The following is a 17,788-nucleotide window of genomic DNA, read 5'->3' on the forward strand; positions in this document are numbered from 1 at the left end:
CATTATACTCCTTGACTCAAAGCAAATTTTGTTTTGTTTAATTGACTGAATTTTCTTAAATGCCTAAGAGTTGATTTAATTATGCATACATACAGTAAACTATTTTGTGGATTAATTGGCACAAATATAACGTGTTTTGTATTTGCACTATAGTATATACAATTCTGCACTTCCAGAGAATACCAGAGAGGCTAACAGGCCTGCATTTGATAGTTGATTGTGATAGTGCGGCTGGTACTTCATTTAACTCTTCTGTGATTAAAGACTTGCTTTTTAATCCTTCATCTATTGTTTCAAACAGTAATCCTATTGTTTGACTATTTTTTCTCCATATTACATAATATAATTATTATTACAAGCACATTTACTCTAAGCATCTGTGTTACTTCTAAATGGACTTCCCTTAGACAAGGCATTGTGTTAATATGTTTGAAGAATTCCCAAGATCATAAAGCCCCTTAGAAAATGTGCTGGTGAGAGTAAGTGCATTTGCAGAATTGTTAACATTTTACTCCGTTACACATAGTTTCTGATCAAGTCAATTGTTATTAGAACAAGCAGCAGCATTTCAGTGTTTAAAAAAAAACTCATATTTTAAATATTAGTTTGCCTTCTCTGAATTAATAATTAAATGATCATTGATATTGTGCATATCACTATTCTGCATAATATATAATAAAATGTGGCATATGTATATCTTATTGTAATTTCGTCTTTACAGATCTGTTCCCTTGGCTGATTTGTTTGATGTCTCTGGCTAAGCACTGAGTCTCATTCCTCTTTGAATTCCCCAATAATCTCAGTTCTTGGCACGTGCAGAAACCCAGTATTTTTGTTTCCTTGACTGAGGACTTACTATCTTAAATCAGCCATTTATAATAACAAAACCACAAAACACTGTCTGTCAGAAGTATACAATTTGTTCAAGTCGATCTTTATAAAGCTAATCCCATTCCCCCAAGCAGCTTGGAGTACTACAGCCATTACCTCTACTCTGGCAATTTCCAGTCTAAAATTTAACATCTTCTATGAGTAACAGGAGGGTAGGAACCTTGCTTTATTCAGGTCTATGACTCCAGTAAGGAAGCATGATTGGTATCGAATTAAACATTTATAAAGAAATCAATTGGTGAATGAGAAACATTTGAATTTGCTGTGATGATACGAATGTCCATCTAATGAAAGAAATTAATATTCTGGCCCAAAAGAGGAAAGGTATGAAACATTTCTGGCAGTACCCATTGCCCAAACATAAACACTGTATCTTTACCTTTCCACACTAGGAAAATTAATTGGTGGTTGATAAGCTGGTGCCTTTAACTTGCTGCTTCAACTTCAAGAATATTGTTTACCGGACCAGATCCTTATTATATACAGTTTTTGCTGAAATGCAAAATGAGTTATGTAACATTTCATTAGACCGTACGACGAGTTCCTGATCTAGATCATTATATAGACGTAGTACTTTTGTTTAAGTGTGATATCATCAACATTTTAAAAATGTCAAATGGGACTTGTTTCCTCTTTTTTTTTTTGAGACGGCGTCTCGCTTTGTCGCCCAGGCTGGAGCGTAGTCGCACGATCTCGGCTCACTGCAACCTCTGCCTCCCGGGTTCAAGCAATTCTCCTGCTTCAGCCTCCCAAGTAGCTGGGATTACAGGCGTGAGTCACCACACCCAGCTAATTTGGTATTTTTAGTAGAGACGAGGTTTCACCATGTTGGCCAGGCTGGTCTCGAACTCCTGATCTCAAGGGATCCGCCTGCCTCGGCCTCCCAAAGTGCTGGGATTACAGGCGTGAGCCACCACGCCTGGCTAATTTTTTGTATTTTTAGTAGAGATGGGGTTTCACCATGTTAGCCAGAATGGTCTCAATCTCCTGACCTCGTGATCCGCCTGCGTCGGCCTCCCAGGTTGCTGGGATTACAGACGTGAGCCACCGCCACCGGCTTCGTTTCCTCTTTAGCTAAAATGTGTCATCGATTCCAGTCAGTGGTGATTTCAGTTTCCGCAGGAAGAGATGTCCTCTCTGAAAATGGAACTTAGTGGGAAGTGAGAAGGACATTTAGAACAGCTGCGTTAGCAAATCAGCTGATCGGGGTTCCAGCCCCGAATAATCCGAACACAGCACAGCACATGAGGCTGAACTGTACTACAGGATATTGCACTTCTGACTCTGTCTCTTCTAGATTTCTTCTTTCTCTGCTGTGATCACATATAGAGTTAATGCTTTTGAGCAGTGCTTGTTGTAAGAACATTCTTCTGGGAGATAAAAAAAAATAATCAAACTAGAGCAAAAGCAATTGCAGTTTTTGTCATTACTTTTAATTATTTTTGCACCAACCTAATAGTAATAAAAGAAAGTAGCCCACCTTATTCTTAAATAAAACTTTTTAGGATCACCTGTTAAGATTGAAGAGGAAAAGGGAAAAAGGGAAGGGCACTCTCAACTGCATTTGATAATGACAACATTAAGACTATTTTTTCACTTTATTAGTTCATTTGTATAATTTAATTTCCACCCCCACTTTAAGTTTTTAATTCCCTAACAAATCAGGAGTAAATGTCTACTGATATAAATCTTGCTAATTTAGTTTTTGTTTTCAGAACGTTGAGATTTGTTGTTAACTATTTGAAGTATTTGATACCTTAAATATAAGTATTGCAGTTAAGGCATTAAAAGCAGAAAATTGGGCGGAAAGATAGTATGAGAGTGATTACTAAAGAATAATGTCTAAAGAGCCTGCAATATCATAATTCCATTTCAATTTATTTCTAAGGAAATACGTACTTTTGCATGTTTTAAAATTGAAGATAAATTTGTCAGAGATGAAACACCTGAGTTTAATCATATTTTCTTTGTAACACTTTTATTAGTATTTTTAATGGGTGTAATTGGTTTAGACAACTGTAGAGTTATTTTCTAAATAGAAACAATATTGCAAAATGGCAGTAGTAATAGTACAGGAGTAATCCAGTTTTTGCTAGGTCATAATATTGCTTCATTTCCTAAGTGCATGAGAAAGATAGAATGCTAATTATTTCTCTGAGTCAACAAACATATTAAACCCAGTATAGTCATGCCTGCTTGTCTTGAAGTTTCCAGAATCCATCTTTTGTAAACCAGGTTTTAAATATTTAGTATTGATTCAGTATCTTTCTATGTAACTGATTGCTTCACAATATCCTTGTGTAACTTACTTCGATTTCTCACACTAACATCTCCAAATTAGAATATTACAACTGGAGCTGCAGCACATCAGTCCAAACTTTACTGATAATTAGTTTTAGAATTTTTCACTTTCCATTAATTTTTTTAATGTAAATGTATGATGACATTTAGACAATGTGATTGGGTCTTTCTGGAAAATTTCTTTAATGTAGAAGTGATTGTGACCTGAAAGCACAATTCATGGCCAGGGACCACTTATTTGGAGGGTTATTCATTATTTGAACTTTGTTATTTCATAACTAGTGTTTCTTATTGAAAATATGTAGCATATAAGTAATCACAGCAATGGTTCTGAAACACATCCTTGACTAGAAATTTTTTTAAAAATAGGAACCAAATCCTATGCAATAGAACAGTAGGTGTCAAAATGGAACCCTATTTCTATTCTTTTTTATCTTGACTTATTAGGATTAATTATAATTAAATAAGCATTTTTACTCAGCTTTTACATTTAGCAGAAAAGAAAATTTAGATTATTTAGTTTTATTTACTTTATGAATCTATTCTGAAATAGCCAGATCCAATATCTTATTACTGATGTCATTTAGTTACATACACTGTTTTGGATAAGTTTACCTTAGTAGGTACAGCCTATGTTTGAATACGTTTTCATGGTTGAAAAAAAATCTTCCTGAATTTTACTTTTAAAGATTGTCGATAGAGTATACACGTTTTACCCATTTTAAGTTCTTCATTAAAATCTCAATTTTAATGAATCTTTAAAGCTAGATGTGCTGATGTTTCTAATTAATATGTCAGAAAGGTTTTTAGCATGCTTGCCCCATGATATCCTGAAGCCAGCCTCCTGAGCTGTGTACCTGGAATGTGCGTCTGTGTGCCTGGGGGTAGACATGCCATTTTTTGAAGATTAAATTTGTTGTTTGTCTAATTATCTTATCAGTAAAGGCAATCAGACTAAATAAGTGGAGTATTTAAATTTCTGTTTGTCAGTATTTTATTGTATCTCCATCCCTTCCCTCCTCCCCATTTTGTCATACCTCCTTCCAGAGCATCTCTGATCAATATTTGTATGTTTGTTTCTTATACTAAACTCTTTTTACTAGATAACTTTTCCTAATACATTCTTCGTTAGAGTATTTGTTTCTTTCGATTTTGGCAAAAAAAAAAAGGGGGGGGGCGTTGACTTCTATGGCATAAATTTGAAACTTATTTTGACAACCTTTGACCAAAGGAAATGCGTAGAGCTGGTGTTCACTATGGACTTATCAGCCAGCTACGTATGGCACTTCCAGATATACTGGGAACCTATGGGGTAAAAATGTAACCAACTAGGTATACATATGGAAACTTCCGGGTGTATATAAACCTTCTGTACACCCAATATTAATTTACATTTTATGAGAATCCACTAGGAATTTTAAGACATGATCTTTATCCGTAAACAAGTTCATGACATTTAATTTTTTGTTAAATGGGAGCTATTAAATATTTAAATGTATGAATAAGTGAAATGGGGAGAAGAGAATGTATTGGTCAGGGTTCTCCAGGAAAACAGAGCCAATAGCCAAGAGGGTATGGATCTATACAGAGATAGAGATGGGTTTTTTTTTATTGAGATATAGTCTCGTTCTGTCACCCAGGCTTGAGTGCAGTGGCACGATCACAGTTCACTGCAGCCCCAGCCACCTGAGCCCAAGTGATCCTCCCACCTCAGCCTCCCGAATAGCAGGGACTACAGTTACAGGCCACTGTGCCCAGCTAATTTTTGTATTTCTTGTAGAGACTGGGTAATTAAAGTTTTCTTTTAGTCCTGCTAAGCTGAAAGAGGTTGCTTGATACATCGGTGGGTTACGTTCAGCGCAATGTTGTTCACACGGTACTTTATCAACATTTGATGAAGGTCGGGGTGGGCCCGGATGAACCTGCCTAAGAATACCTTTGTCAGTAGTAACTATCTGTACATGGTCATGTGTCTGAATCAAATAAACTATCGTATTTGCATATTACTGAAGATTTGGTGAAGATGCCTATGTTAGTCGGTATTGAAGACACAGGGTTGGGTTGAAGTTTATCCTTCCTGTTGGTGCTGTGGACATGGCCTTACACATGCTTTCTGGTCACCTTCTCCCATGAGGAGGACTTCGGCACCTGTTCAGCCTCGCCCGCGGCATATTTCTGTGCGCGTGCGCGCTGCCCTCTTCCTGTACAGAGCCCTCCCTAGGCTGAGGACGTCTTGGTGTGAGTTGGAGAAAGTTCTGTCCACCTCTCCCTCCAGTCAGATGCAGCTCCCCAGGCCTTGACGTGTTAAACGAATCCTACCATCTTCAAGGCCAGGCCAACCCGCACTTTCTGAGCAAAAACCTATTTTTCTCTCCATTTCACAACTCCACTCATTGAAATAGCAGCTCTGGGTGTGTGTTTCTGGCTGTGTTTATGCTGGACACAAGGCTCGGGGATGAGTTCAGGCCGGGGTCAGCCCCTTAACCGTTGTCCGGGGCCTTCTGTGCAAGACACAGCCAACCTGTCTGTCTCCACGCCCCGGCTCTTCCAACTAGACATTTCCAAGAAACAAATAATTGGCCATACGATCATCCACTATGTGTAAGGTGGCAAGAGTTTTGAATTTGTTTCACCAGATGTTTTGAAATATTTCAACTGATTAGAAAAATGTGGATGAACTATTCTGGGAATGTCACAAGACCCAAAGACTTTGTGAATGTGTAATTTGTTAAAAGGATTCTGTTCTTTTCCTGAATTTATTAGATTCTGTTCTTTTCCTGGAGACCACTGACAAGATTTTCTCTTTCCAAACAAAACAGTTTGTGACTCATACATTAATACTTTCCAGGTGGAGATGTATGTATCTGAACGCATGGTTAATAAAAAGTTGTACTCATATTCCTTGAGGAGGGGGAGACTTAAAATTTTAAATTAGTTAATATGTTTCAGATAGTTCAAAAACAATACAGAAATGAATTTCTGTTTTAGGAGCAAAGTGAGGGCAGATGGGCAAAAAGCAGCACTTGGCCATCGTCATTAGCAAAGTGTGCTGTCTTTATTGATACCAACTGTTTAATTTTGCCTTATTTGGCTTCTGTTTATGTATTAAACATCACCAAGTAAAAGATAGCTCTGCCCACAATAGAGAAGACACTGTTCCTTTATATTCGCACAGCAGATAAAAAAAAACAGAGCAGCACATTGTGTTTGTACTCTGTGAGTCCCTGACTTGGTGAATGGACTAAACAAGTTTGTTTTTAAGTAGTAACATTTTTATTTATACTTGAACCTTCAATCCCAGCATGCCTTGAGTACACAAGTAGGCACACAAGGACTGTTTCATGCGCACTGATCTCTGCGCCTGCTGAGTGGGGCCACACCTGCACCCTGGAGACACAGTAGGTGCGGCCACAGGGAGAGCACACAGGCCTTTGAAGTTCCATGGGGATGTCTTTGGCAAACAGTCAATGTTTGTGTTTGATTTTTGTCTGTGCCTCCACATAGCACTTCTTGAAAGAAATGGCCAGTGTGGACTCCTGTTCAAAAGGAAAACCCTCCTGTGGTTTAGTCCATGGCTTAATCTTACTTATGCATTCTCAGATGACACAAGAAACTTATTCCAGGACTAGTTTTACTTTGCCTCAAAGCAAAAGTATTAGCACACACACCCACACTCACACCTCACATATATACACAAATTATTTTGGCTATGTTATGGACTCACTTTGGAAGACATAGCATCAGCCTGCTCTTTGTTGTCAGGACAATAAACAACTTGATTAAATGGATGAGTTAATTAGAAATAGCACATAGTCAACAGCTGTTGTTACTGACTTATTTTCAATAAATTTAACTTGTAATGAAAACCATTTCTTGTCCAAAGCACAAGTCGAATTTTGTACAATTGTAACACATATTCATCTGGTTTGCCACTGTTTCTTCTCTAAGAACGAAGATAACTGTATTGCTGGAGAAGGTTTGCTTTTTTCATACTGATTGATACAGTTTTAATTTAGAAACGTAGTCTAAAGAAGGCACCATCAGGCTTTGTGAAAAAGGGCAGTGGGAAGAACCAAGGAGCTTAAAAAACAAAAGATCTCCTAAAACTAGTAAGCGAGTTCAGCAATTGACAGGATATGAGATCAGTGCACAAAATCAATCACATATATTAATCATTATGTATTAACAGTGAACATGTGAAAACTGCAATTTAAAACATAACACCCTTTCCCATTTCTCCAGGAAAATTAAATACTTAAGTATACACTTAACAAAACGTACAGAATCTGGAGGCTGAAAATAAAAAAAAATACCAATGAAAGAAAAAGAGACTTACAATGTTCATTTATTGGAAGATTCAAAATAGTAAAAATGCCAATCATCCCTAAAGTGATTTATAGGTTTGGTGTAATTCCTGTTAAAATCTTAACAATATTAAGACACATATGGAAGCTTATTCTAAAATTTGTATTTAAAGGCACAGAACTTCTAATAGCTAAAAAAAAATAATGCAAAAGAAGAATAAATCAGAGAAACTACTCTACCCATTTAAGGCCTACCATGCAGCTAGAGTAATCCAGACATTCTGGTATTGGTAGACAGACACAAAGATCAAAGGAAGAGAAGGGAGAACACAGAAATAGACTCACACAAATACACTCACACACCAAAGGGTGATTTTTTGATGAAAATACAAAATAATTGAGTGGAGGAAAGATCAACTTCAACAAAAGGTGCTGGACAACTGGGCATCCATAGGCAAAACAAGCAAACAAAAATAGTAAAGCAAAGCCAAAATCTCACATATTATGGAAAAAATCAAGATGATGAGAGAACTAAATGTAAAGCATAAAGCAATACAATTTTTAGGGAACAAAAGAAGGAAATATTTGGGATCCATGACTAGGCAAAAAGAACTTAAGCTTGACACCAAAATCATAATCCACATTAGGAAAAATTGATAAATTTTATGACATCAAAATGTAAAACTCTTATTCAGAAGACTTCATTAAAAATATTATAAGACAAGGTTCAGGCTGGGAGAAAATATTGCAACCTTCATATCCAACAAAGGACTAATATTTAGAATATATAAACAGCATTCCAAATTAACAGGAAAATAAAAATTGTTCTAGTCCAATTAGAAATGGGCAAAAGACATGAAGAGAGATTTCACCAAATATGAATATATGGATAACACATAAGCATGTGAAAAGGTGTTGAGTGTTATTAACCATTAGATAAATGCACATTAAAACCCTGATAAGATACCAGCACATACCCATCAGAACAGCTCATGAGAAAAATTGTGACAGCGTCAAATGCTGGTGAGGGTGTGAAGAAACTCACTGTCCCCTGCATTGCTGGTGGGAATGTAAAATAGTGTACGGCCGTGCTAGAAAAGAGTTTGACAGTTTCTTATAAAACTATAGATGCAACTACCCTATGACCCAGGTATTGCACTTCTCAGCATCTGACCAAGAGAAATGAAGGTGTATGTTTACATAAACACCTCTATGTAAATGTTCATAGTAGCCTTATTCATAAAAGCCCCATTAGAAACACTCTAGATGTTTCTCAGACGGCTAAGTGGCTAGACACACTGCCGTGTGTTATCACTGGAACACTGCTCAGCAGAGTGGAACAGTTTAGCCGTACACAGCATGAATCCACAGAAAACTATGCTCCCAGTTTTTGATTCATAGTTTGGTAGAGCTTCTTTATTTTTCCCTTTAGAAAAATTTTTATGAGAACTTTATAAACTTGATAACAGATGTAGGGATGACTTAAAAGCATTACCTTCCTCAAAACATTTTGTTTTTTACTTTAAGTTCTGGGATGCATGTGCAGAGCTTCCTTTTCTTATGATTATGTATAATACTTTTTGATATTTAGAAAGACTGGGGAATATGGAAAAGAACAAAAAAGAAGAAAATGATTGGTATGCACCACGAACACCTGTCTTGGAGAAACCCCTGTAGATGGGTGCTCAGATTCTTCCAGCTGCTGTCTATTCCTTCCTTTTAATTGCACTTGGTTTTCTTGGGACTCTTGTGGCTAGCTCATGGGGAGACAGAAAAAAAAACCAAAACCTCATGATATGAAGTTAATCAATGGAAAGTGAATGATGCATCAACCTAGAGGCCGCGGAGAGCTGGGAAGAGTGGATGTCTGATGATGAACACTGTGAGGGCAAAGCCTGTACCACTGCGCTCCAGCCTGGGTGACAAGAGTGAAACTCCGTCTCAAAAAAAAAAAAAAAAAAAAAAATACATGAATCACTTGTGACCTTCTCCTGTCACAAGGAAAGGTGCAGCTAAGATGAAAACCGAGTAGAGCAATGTAAATATGTCCTGGTACAACAAGAACTCATGTTTTCCTTTCCTGAGAGATCATGTGCTGTGATGCACCAAATGCTTTGAAAACACGTGGGGACGCCATGTCCAGGTGATTCCCATCATTTTAGAGATCAAATACGGCAGAAGTGACTTTTAACCACAGAAGTCTGACCGGAAGCCAGGCGATAACGTTACGCGCCTTGTCTCCTAACAGGTATTTGAACCAGACCATACAGGACGATGCGTCCCCAGGGGAGCGTTCTCTGAACAGGGAGAAATTGGCTGTTTTGAAACAAGCCCTGAATGTAGCTGGCTTCAGCAACTTGGTGAGTCATGTCATAAATATTTCACTGAGAAAATCAACCTTCTACTAATTTAAAAAAGTTATTCATTCAAAAGCATTTACTGAGCCCCTATGACATTCTAGATGTTGCCGAGGACACTGATGATTCGGCAGACAATAAGCCCCAATCCCTGCCTCCTAGAGCTGGCGTGCTAGTAGGGGCAGGGGGCAGGACTTAATCCACATGTTGAGGAAGAAAGGAACTAGGAAGAAAACAGAGCAGTCAGCAGAGAGTGGCAAGAGAAGGTGCAGTTTCCAAGAGGGTGGACAAGGAGCCCTTTCCCAAAATGAATATAATATATACATTATATATATTGTTTAAATATATATTTTATAATATATCATTTTAAAATATTTAAAATGTGTTTTAATAGATCATAAACTTTATAAATTATATTTATAAAATATAATTTAATATTTAAATATATATAATATTCAAAATATATATTTTATATATGTATCCAAAACAGATCAAATAACTTTATACTTGATCAACCCATGAAAAAACTGATAAACCTGAAGTAACTCTTCATGTTAAGAATCACTTGAAAATTAACATAATCACCTTGTTAAAACATCTTCTTGAACAATATAAATGTTTTAATATTGTTATATTTAATTGCACAGAATTGCCAAATACCTGCAAGCATTATGAAGCTGAAAAATACCTCCAAGCATTATGAAGCTGAAAAATTACACTTTAAAACTTTTAGACCATGACCGTGCAGTGGAAACATCTATGATGATGGAAAAGTCAGTGACCTGCACTGTGCTGTGCAACAGGGTACTTTCCAGCCACGTGTGGCTCCTGGATGCTTGAAGTGTGGCTAGTGGACTGAAGAAATAAATGTTTAATATTTCCTTATTTTAATTAATGTAAATTGGCACAGCCGTGTGTGGTCAGTGGTTACTGAATTAAACAGCACCCATCCAATGAATAAGACATAAGAAATGGTCTAAGACTTGAGAGAAACCTCTCAGAATTCCCATCAATCTCTATTTCCCAGAGGCATTATCTCTGCCTCCATTCAACATGGTGGTGTTTTGGATTATGGTCAATTTACGGCCAATTCCTCATGAATATTTAATATAATATCACAGGGATAACTTGGACATGCCACTAGTTCACAAGCCCAGATTAGGTCACAGATTTAAATCTGTTCTTTTTATTTTTCTGAAGCCAATACATGGATGGATTTGGGTCTGTGTTTATTTCCCTGCCCACACCGTTATGGCTGAGGGGGCAGTGAGTAGGTGGGGAGGGTGGAGAGGTCCACAGGAGGAAGGGGAAGGAAGTGAGGCTCACCCTAAAACAGTGAATTCAGGGGCATCTTGCTGCACCCACTCTTGCTGTGTTGAGAGACTGGAACTCGAGGAGCCTGCAATCACCTGGTGTCTCGTTCTTTTTGGCTCTGATTACCTGGCCTCTGTTTTTCTCCTTTACTGAGTCCTACCCGCTGGCACTGTTCTGTCTTTGCACTTGCTGCCGTGGTACTTTTTTGTTTTGATTTTTTTCCCTCCTTCCATGCCTGAAATGTCTGCTTCCTCATAGGAAGTGAAGCTAGAGATATGGATAGAAACCATTCTGCCAAAATACCAGTTGCCTGGAAACAGGGCTTTGAAAATTCATGACTGATCCTCAAAGGCAGGGCAAGCAAAGTACACTTTCTGACTAAGGTAACCCAGGGAGACTCTCATAGCCTTCTTGGTAAAAGAAATATGTACACCCTAGCAAAAAACATGAAATTAATTTCTTCATCCTGACCCTGGGAATGACTTGAATGGTGAGTTTAGTCCACTTTAGAGGGATAGATTATGTCCAGTAAGATTCAAAGGAAGGTATTTCTGGGCCAGTGAAGTCCTTGAATCAACACTCATGATTGTGGTCCTGACAGATCTGTTCATGACAATGCCTCCAGCTCTCCCGTCGAGTCTAGCAGGGTGGCAGGGATGGCTGCTCACTACACAGAGACGCAGAATCACAGCCTCCTTTCTGCTCAGGAAGGAGTTTATTTTTACTTTTGTCATAGGATCCACCACACTGTAATGCACATTATAGTTATTTTCACAGCTCTGTAAATTGTGAGGTTCTTGAGGACAGCACAGATTCTTCGGCTGTCTATCCAGAGGTGCCTATCTTGCAGGTACCAGAACCTTTCATGAAGACTAATTGATTTAAAGGAAAAAAAAAAAAAAAAGCTGGGCATGGTGGTGCACGCCTGTAATCCCAGCACTTTGGGAGGCCAAGATGAATGGATTGCTTGAGGCCAGGAGTTCAAGACCAACCTGAACAGCATAGTGAGACCCCCATCTCTACAATTTTTTTCAAAAACATTAGCTGGACACTAATTTTTGCCTGTAGTCCCAGCTACTCGAGAGGCTGAAGTGGGAGGATCACTTGAGCCCAGGAGGTCAAGGCTGTAATAAGCTATGATTGCCCCACGACACTCCAGCCTGGACAACAGAGTGAGACTCTGTCTCAAAAAAAAAAAAAAAAAAAAAGGAAAAAAGTAAGTTGACAAGTACTTAAGTAATTTGAGAGGCTTGAATAATGCCATTTTATACAGCATAAGTAAATTAAATTTGAAAAACAAATTTATGATTTAGGGGTTAACCAAAAACATTTTATATGTATATCACCTTCATAAAGTATTATTATACCTGAAAATTAGAGATCATTCTTTTCAATGCTCTCACTTTAAAATTGGTAAAATCATACCTTATTATGAAAACTGCAAGCTCTGGAGAAAATCACGGAAGTCTCAAGTAGTGTATTGTTTCCACTGTGTATTTATAAAGCACATCAGCATTGTTCGTAGAACAGCTTCCACAGTAGTTATGGAAGGAGTTTTTGTTCTCAAATTACAGATTAGGAGACTGAGAACAGAACAGGCTATGCCACTTGCCCTTCACGGGGCTCAACCTGTTTTACTGTTGATATCATCAATGCTAAACATTTGACATTCTAGAAAAGTACAGTTTAACTTGCAGCTTTTTCTCGATTTTTCATTCTTGCCAAAAAATGGCTATCCAAAATCAAATTTAAGGTCTCATTTATGTTTTTATGCAGCATTCCAGATTCTCTTTCAGCATTCTCTCACTTCCTGCTACCCTCTGCTCAAAGATAGCTCTTGCCAACATCCATTTTTTTCTGTTTTCCTTAAAATACCTTAAAAAACAATTAGCATTTTGTGAGTCTAGGCACAGTTGTTTTCATTAGGCCTCCTTTAGTTTTTCCAGGAGACGTAAACAATTCTGTAATCATCATGTTAATTTATCTCGTAAGAGAGATAGCGAAGAAATGAACACCATGATGTAGGTTCTTGAAGGAAGCGGCCACAGCAACTGTAAAGGCTAAATAGCATCCAACGTGAGCCTGGAGAGGAGGGGGAGTGGAGTCTAACCTTACAAGTGAAGCCCAGCCAGTCAAACCCTCAGCACACAATTATTCATTTTTGTTATGACAATTATCTACAAGCTGTTAATTTATATCAGAATATGATTTCCTGACTCTCTTATATTTCAGGAGCAGACACATTGATTTAGAGAAAATATGTTTTGAATTATGAGGTTTTGATGTTGAGGTAGAGACTGGTAGTCTTCTTGCCATATCTAACATTTGGGATCTGCAAACTCACAACCTCATTAATAGGGTCATCATTTTTGTAACTTACTTTTAGATATTTTAAAATTTTGCCGTTTAATCTTTCTTCTAAGCACCCTATTCATTCTCTCTGTTTGTAAAATGCATAGGAGGTGGAGAATCTGTTCGTAATTCTAGCAGCAATATTGCACCTTGGAGACATTGGGTTTACTGCCCTGAATGAGGGGAACTCCGCCTTCGTTTCTGACCTCCAGCTCCTCGAACAAGGTCAGTGGAACGTGACCTTCTGACATTAACCACATTGATGTGCAATTTTGCAGATCAACCAGTAGATGGCGACATAGTACAGAAAAGCCAGTTGGCTTAAACTCTTTCCTCTATAGTAGAATTCAGTGAGGGGGGAAAATTCTCTACTTTGTTTTTTCTTATAATCTGTTGTGGAAATGAGTAGCAAGATGTACTTCTATGTTCTCATTCTGTGCACCACATTAACAACGCTGATTCTTTAGCACATACTTGTGTTTATTTATATTGTTCTAAGTACCCTTCACCCCACCACCCAGTGTATTTTGGGGGCGTGTTATTAGCTAAACATTTTAAACAGAATGTAATTACTTCCCTTTCAAAGATCTTACCAAGAATCTCTCTCTTTGAAGTTGCCTCGTTAGTCGCTCCCAGATTTTAAAAATTACCTTAAAACCACAGATTGTCAGTAAACAACATATCTTCACCTATATCAAAGAGATGTAACCAGGAACCTGGAAAAAAACAATTCCATACCATCTGTGAGGACAGGGAGGAAAAAAATCTGCTGTGAGTTAATGCACAGAACTGTAAGAACTCGTTAATATTTTGATTACTGTAAGATGTTTCTCAAGTCGAATTTGACAATTACAGTGGTAATGACTTTTTAAAATACTCATGTTTTGTAATGTGCCTATATAAAACTTATCAATTATGGCCATAAAATTCAATGTTCTTGGTATCAAAAAATATACTAACTTTTTATAATGCTGATTTAATTTTAGTGGCTGGAATGTTACAAGTATCAACAGATGAATTGGCATCTGCCTTAACAACTGATATTCAATATTTTAAAGGTAATTTTTTTATACTCTAACATCTTGGTGCAATTTAGAATCAAATACGAAAATTAAATACAGTTTGACCTGTCCCCGCTTAGTGAAACTATTTCTATGAATTGAATGGCAAATCAGAGAAGCATTATGAGCCTGTTTGGCCGTTTGACATGACTATAGTGTAGACTCTTTATGCTCCTGAGAGGCCATTTTGCCTACCTGGTCACCCTTTCCAGATAATCTGTCACCTTAGAAAAACAAAACCATCAATCCAAGAGGGTTTCTTCAAAGAAAAGATTGGATCCATTTGCATGTGTGGTGCCATGCTGCACTCTTCAATGAAGGACCAACCTTTTCCTGCTACCTCATTGGTTAGAACAGCTGTCATTTATTGGACATATGCAAACTGATAGGCATTGTGCCAAGTCCTATAAAAATTGTAGTGTTTGAATTCTCACAGATTGCTCTGATGTGGGCATTACTATTTCCATTTTAACAGAGGGGAAAACTAAAATTCAAATAAGTTAAATAACTTTGAACCTCAAATCACTAGTAAGTGACATGTTTGGAATTAGAATCTAGCGCTGTCTGACTCCCAGATGACGTGCTGAATCTCTATGCTGCATGCATCTCTACTCAGTGAACAAAGAGAGTGGTTTTCCCACATGATCTTCAAGTACTCACTCTAAATGATGGCCTTACGATTTTCCTCTTTATTATGATTGTGAGAACTCACCATTCATCTAATCTTTTTTCTCTAAATCACTACTATTCTTCCTCTATGGCCTTTTGGGCCTACGTGCAGGTATTTAGGTAGGTGAGTCATTATTCCTGCCTCAGTTCTACTCTCAGAATATCCCCAAACTTAATGAATCTCCCCATTGTTCACTCAGTTGCCCAAAAGTTATCCTTGATCGCTCTTTCTCTTCTACCTCCTCCATGCATAGGTCAGACACACGCCATAAATATCTCCCATTCGTACTGCCTTCCCTTCGTTTTCATCAGCACTGCTGAATTTATCATTCTTTCCCTGCATTACAGCAAGACACTCCTGGTTCCTCTTTTATCTGGCCTTAACTCAACTTGCCCTCCTTCCACACCACTTCTGAAATAATCTTTCTGAAATGCAATAGGCATTTCAGGAATAAGGCCAACGGTCATTCAAAGATACACCAGTTCGTCACTTTAGATGGCTTAGGAGGCCCCACTGGCACCCTCGCCTCCAGCCACACTAAGCATCTTGAAGACATTGTTCTTCTTCGCACCTTCTTTTGAGGAACATTGAGCTCACCATTAGTATCTATGATTTCCTCTGCTTACACCACCCTCACTTGCTACCACCACCCTGTGGGTGACCCACCTGCCCTCCTCAGTCGCATGGCTCTAGGAACGTCAGTTTCACAATGTCATAAATGGCCACAGCTGCTTTCACTGCCCCTTCCCCTTGTGTTGTTCCATCTTGATGGCCTTGAACTTGCAGCTCTCTGACTACATTTTCTGCCAGTAAGAGTAGGTATCCTTCCTCACCCGAAAACGCTTCAACCCGCATTGCACGTGGACCCCACCCTGTTCCTAGTCTCCTGCTCTGCCTGAGACACAATGGTCAGCAAGTTTGGCCAAGGCCATAGAATATGAATTCTAGGCTCACATTCACACTCAGCCCTCCTGCAACAGTGATGGGATAGGCTCAATGCCAAACCACCGTTGCTCTTTTTTCCTTGGCCCCATGCCTATTCTAGTCTCTTCCACAAACCTATCACTCAAGAGTTCAATCACTGTCTCTTTGAGAATGACGTAGAAATTCCTACCTAAGGCCCAGTCTTCTTTCCAAACCCCGGAACCACGTTCTGGTTGATGAGATCATGGCTTTGAAAATATTTAAAATGTATCTGATTTTCCAGAAAGCCCGTTTCCACATGCCTTAGGATGATTCCGTATCCAAACCAGTGAGTTGTTATCAATAGCCTTGCCAAGAGGGACCCTGTGAAGAACTGTTTCCCTAACTGAGGTGAAATTACACAACCTATACAATAAAGGTGGAACACTGTGGTCAACCATTGTAACAAAGACGATTGCAATGTACATGACTTTTGTTTTAGGAAACATTTTGCATAGTAACTGACAAAGACCTTCTCATTTATGAGAATCAGTGTAATATTTATGCATCGCTTGTCATATGGATGTGTGAGGAATTAATAGGAGGTGTGGAGTTTTGGTTGGCTTCTAAGTGAGGGAACCCTTGTACTCACTCCTCCTTTTCTTTCTACCATTTTAGGGGATATGATAATACGACGACATACCATACAGATTGCTGAGTTTTTCCGAGACCTCTTGGCCAAGTCCCTGTACAGTCGTTTGTTTAGCTTTTTGGTGAATACCATGAATTCTTGCCTCCACAGTCAAGATGAACAGAAAAGGTAGGAGTTGATGGATGTTAAGTTCTGTTGTTATTACTGTAATAAATAACTTAAAGGCTCAACTCCAAAAGCAGCTTCATATTACAGGGTGACCAATAAGTTAAACTTCATTAATATATTTTATTTTAACAAGGTAATCTGACTCGATGGGTTTAATTATTATTCTTTAGAAAGTGAAACCCTCTCCCTGGGGTACCCTCCCATTTACACTGATGAATTAATAATCTCCTATGCATAGATATGCAAATGCATACTTTATGGACTGAAGGTAGATGTGGCCTTTTGTGTACCAGTAAATATAAAAATTTTATAAATCCAGGAAGAAGACACTCTAAGAACAGGTAAGGCACTGGAATTTGTGGAGTAGCTCATGCCTCCTTTGGAACCGATTTCATGATGGGTTTTGGATCAGTAATTCTTCATCTTATTTCTTCACTTATTTCGTGGATTATGTGACAGAGGGTCTCTATGGTAATCATTTTGGTTCATAGCCCTAATCTTTTTTTTCTTTTTCTTTTTCTGAGATGGAGTTTCGCTCTTGTTGCCCAGGCAGGAGTGCAATGGCATGATCTTGACTCACTGCAACCTTCGCCTCCCAGGTTCAGGCGATTCTCCTACCTCAGCCTCCCAGTAGCTGGGATTACAGGCATGCGCCACCACACCCGGCTAATTTTGTATTTTTAGTAGAGACGGGGTTTCTCCATGTTGGTCAGGCTGGTCTTGAACTCCTGACCTCAGGTGATCCGCCCGCCTCGGCCTCCCAAAGTGCTGGGATTACAGGCATGAGCCACCGCGCCTGGCCCCTAAACATCTTA

General features: G+C 38.4%; 1 protein-coding gene across 1 annotated transcript in view; it reads left to right on the forward strand.

Annotated features, from left to right (window-relative positions):
• MYO16 (myosin XVI) overlaps positions 1-17,788 on the forward strand; it is a 607,071-nt gene that overhangs the window by 342,351 nt on the left and 246,932 nt on the right. Inside the window, exons 20-23 of the mRNA XM_058438173.1 lie at positions 9,745-9,856; positions 13,627-13,744; positions 14,506-14,577; positions 16,832-16,973. Of these exons, the coding sequence (XP_058294156.1) occupies positions 9,745-9,856; positions 13,627-13,744; positions 14,506-14,577; positions 16,832-16,973 (444 nt within the window). The remainder of the gene's footprint in view (positions 1-9,744; positions 9,857-13,626; positions 13,745-14,505; positions 14,578-16,831; positions 16,974-17,788) is intronic.

The sequence above is a fragment of the Hylobates moloch genome, unplaced genomic scaffold (assembly GCF_009828535.3).
Source record: "Hylobates moloch isolate HMO894 unplaced genomic scaffold, HMol_V3 SCAFFOLD_4, whole genome shotgun sequence".
Lineage (NCBI taxonomy): Eukaryota > Metazoa > Chordata > Mammalia > Primates > Hylobatidae > Hylobates > Hylobates moloch.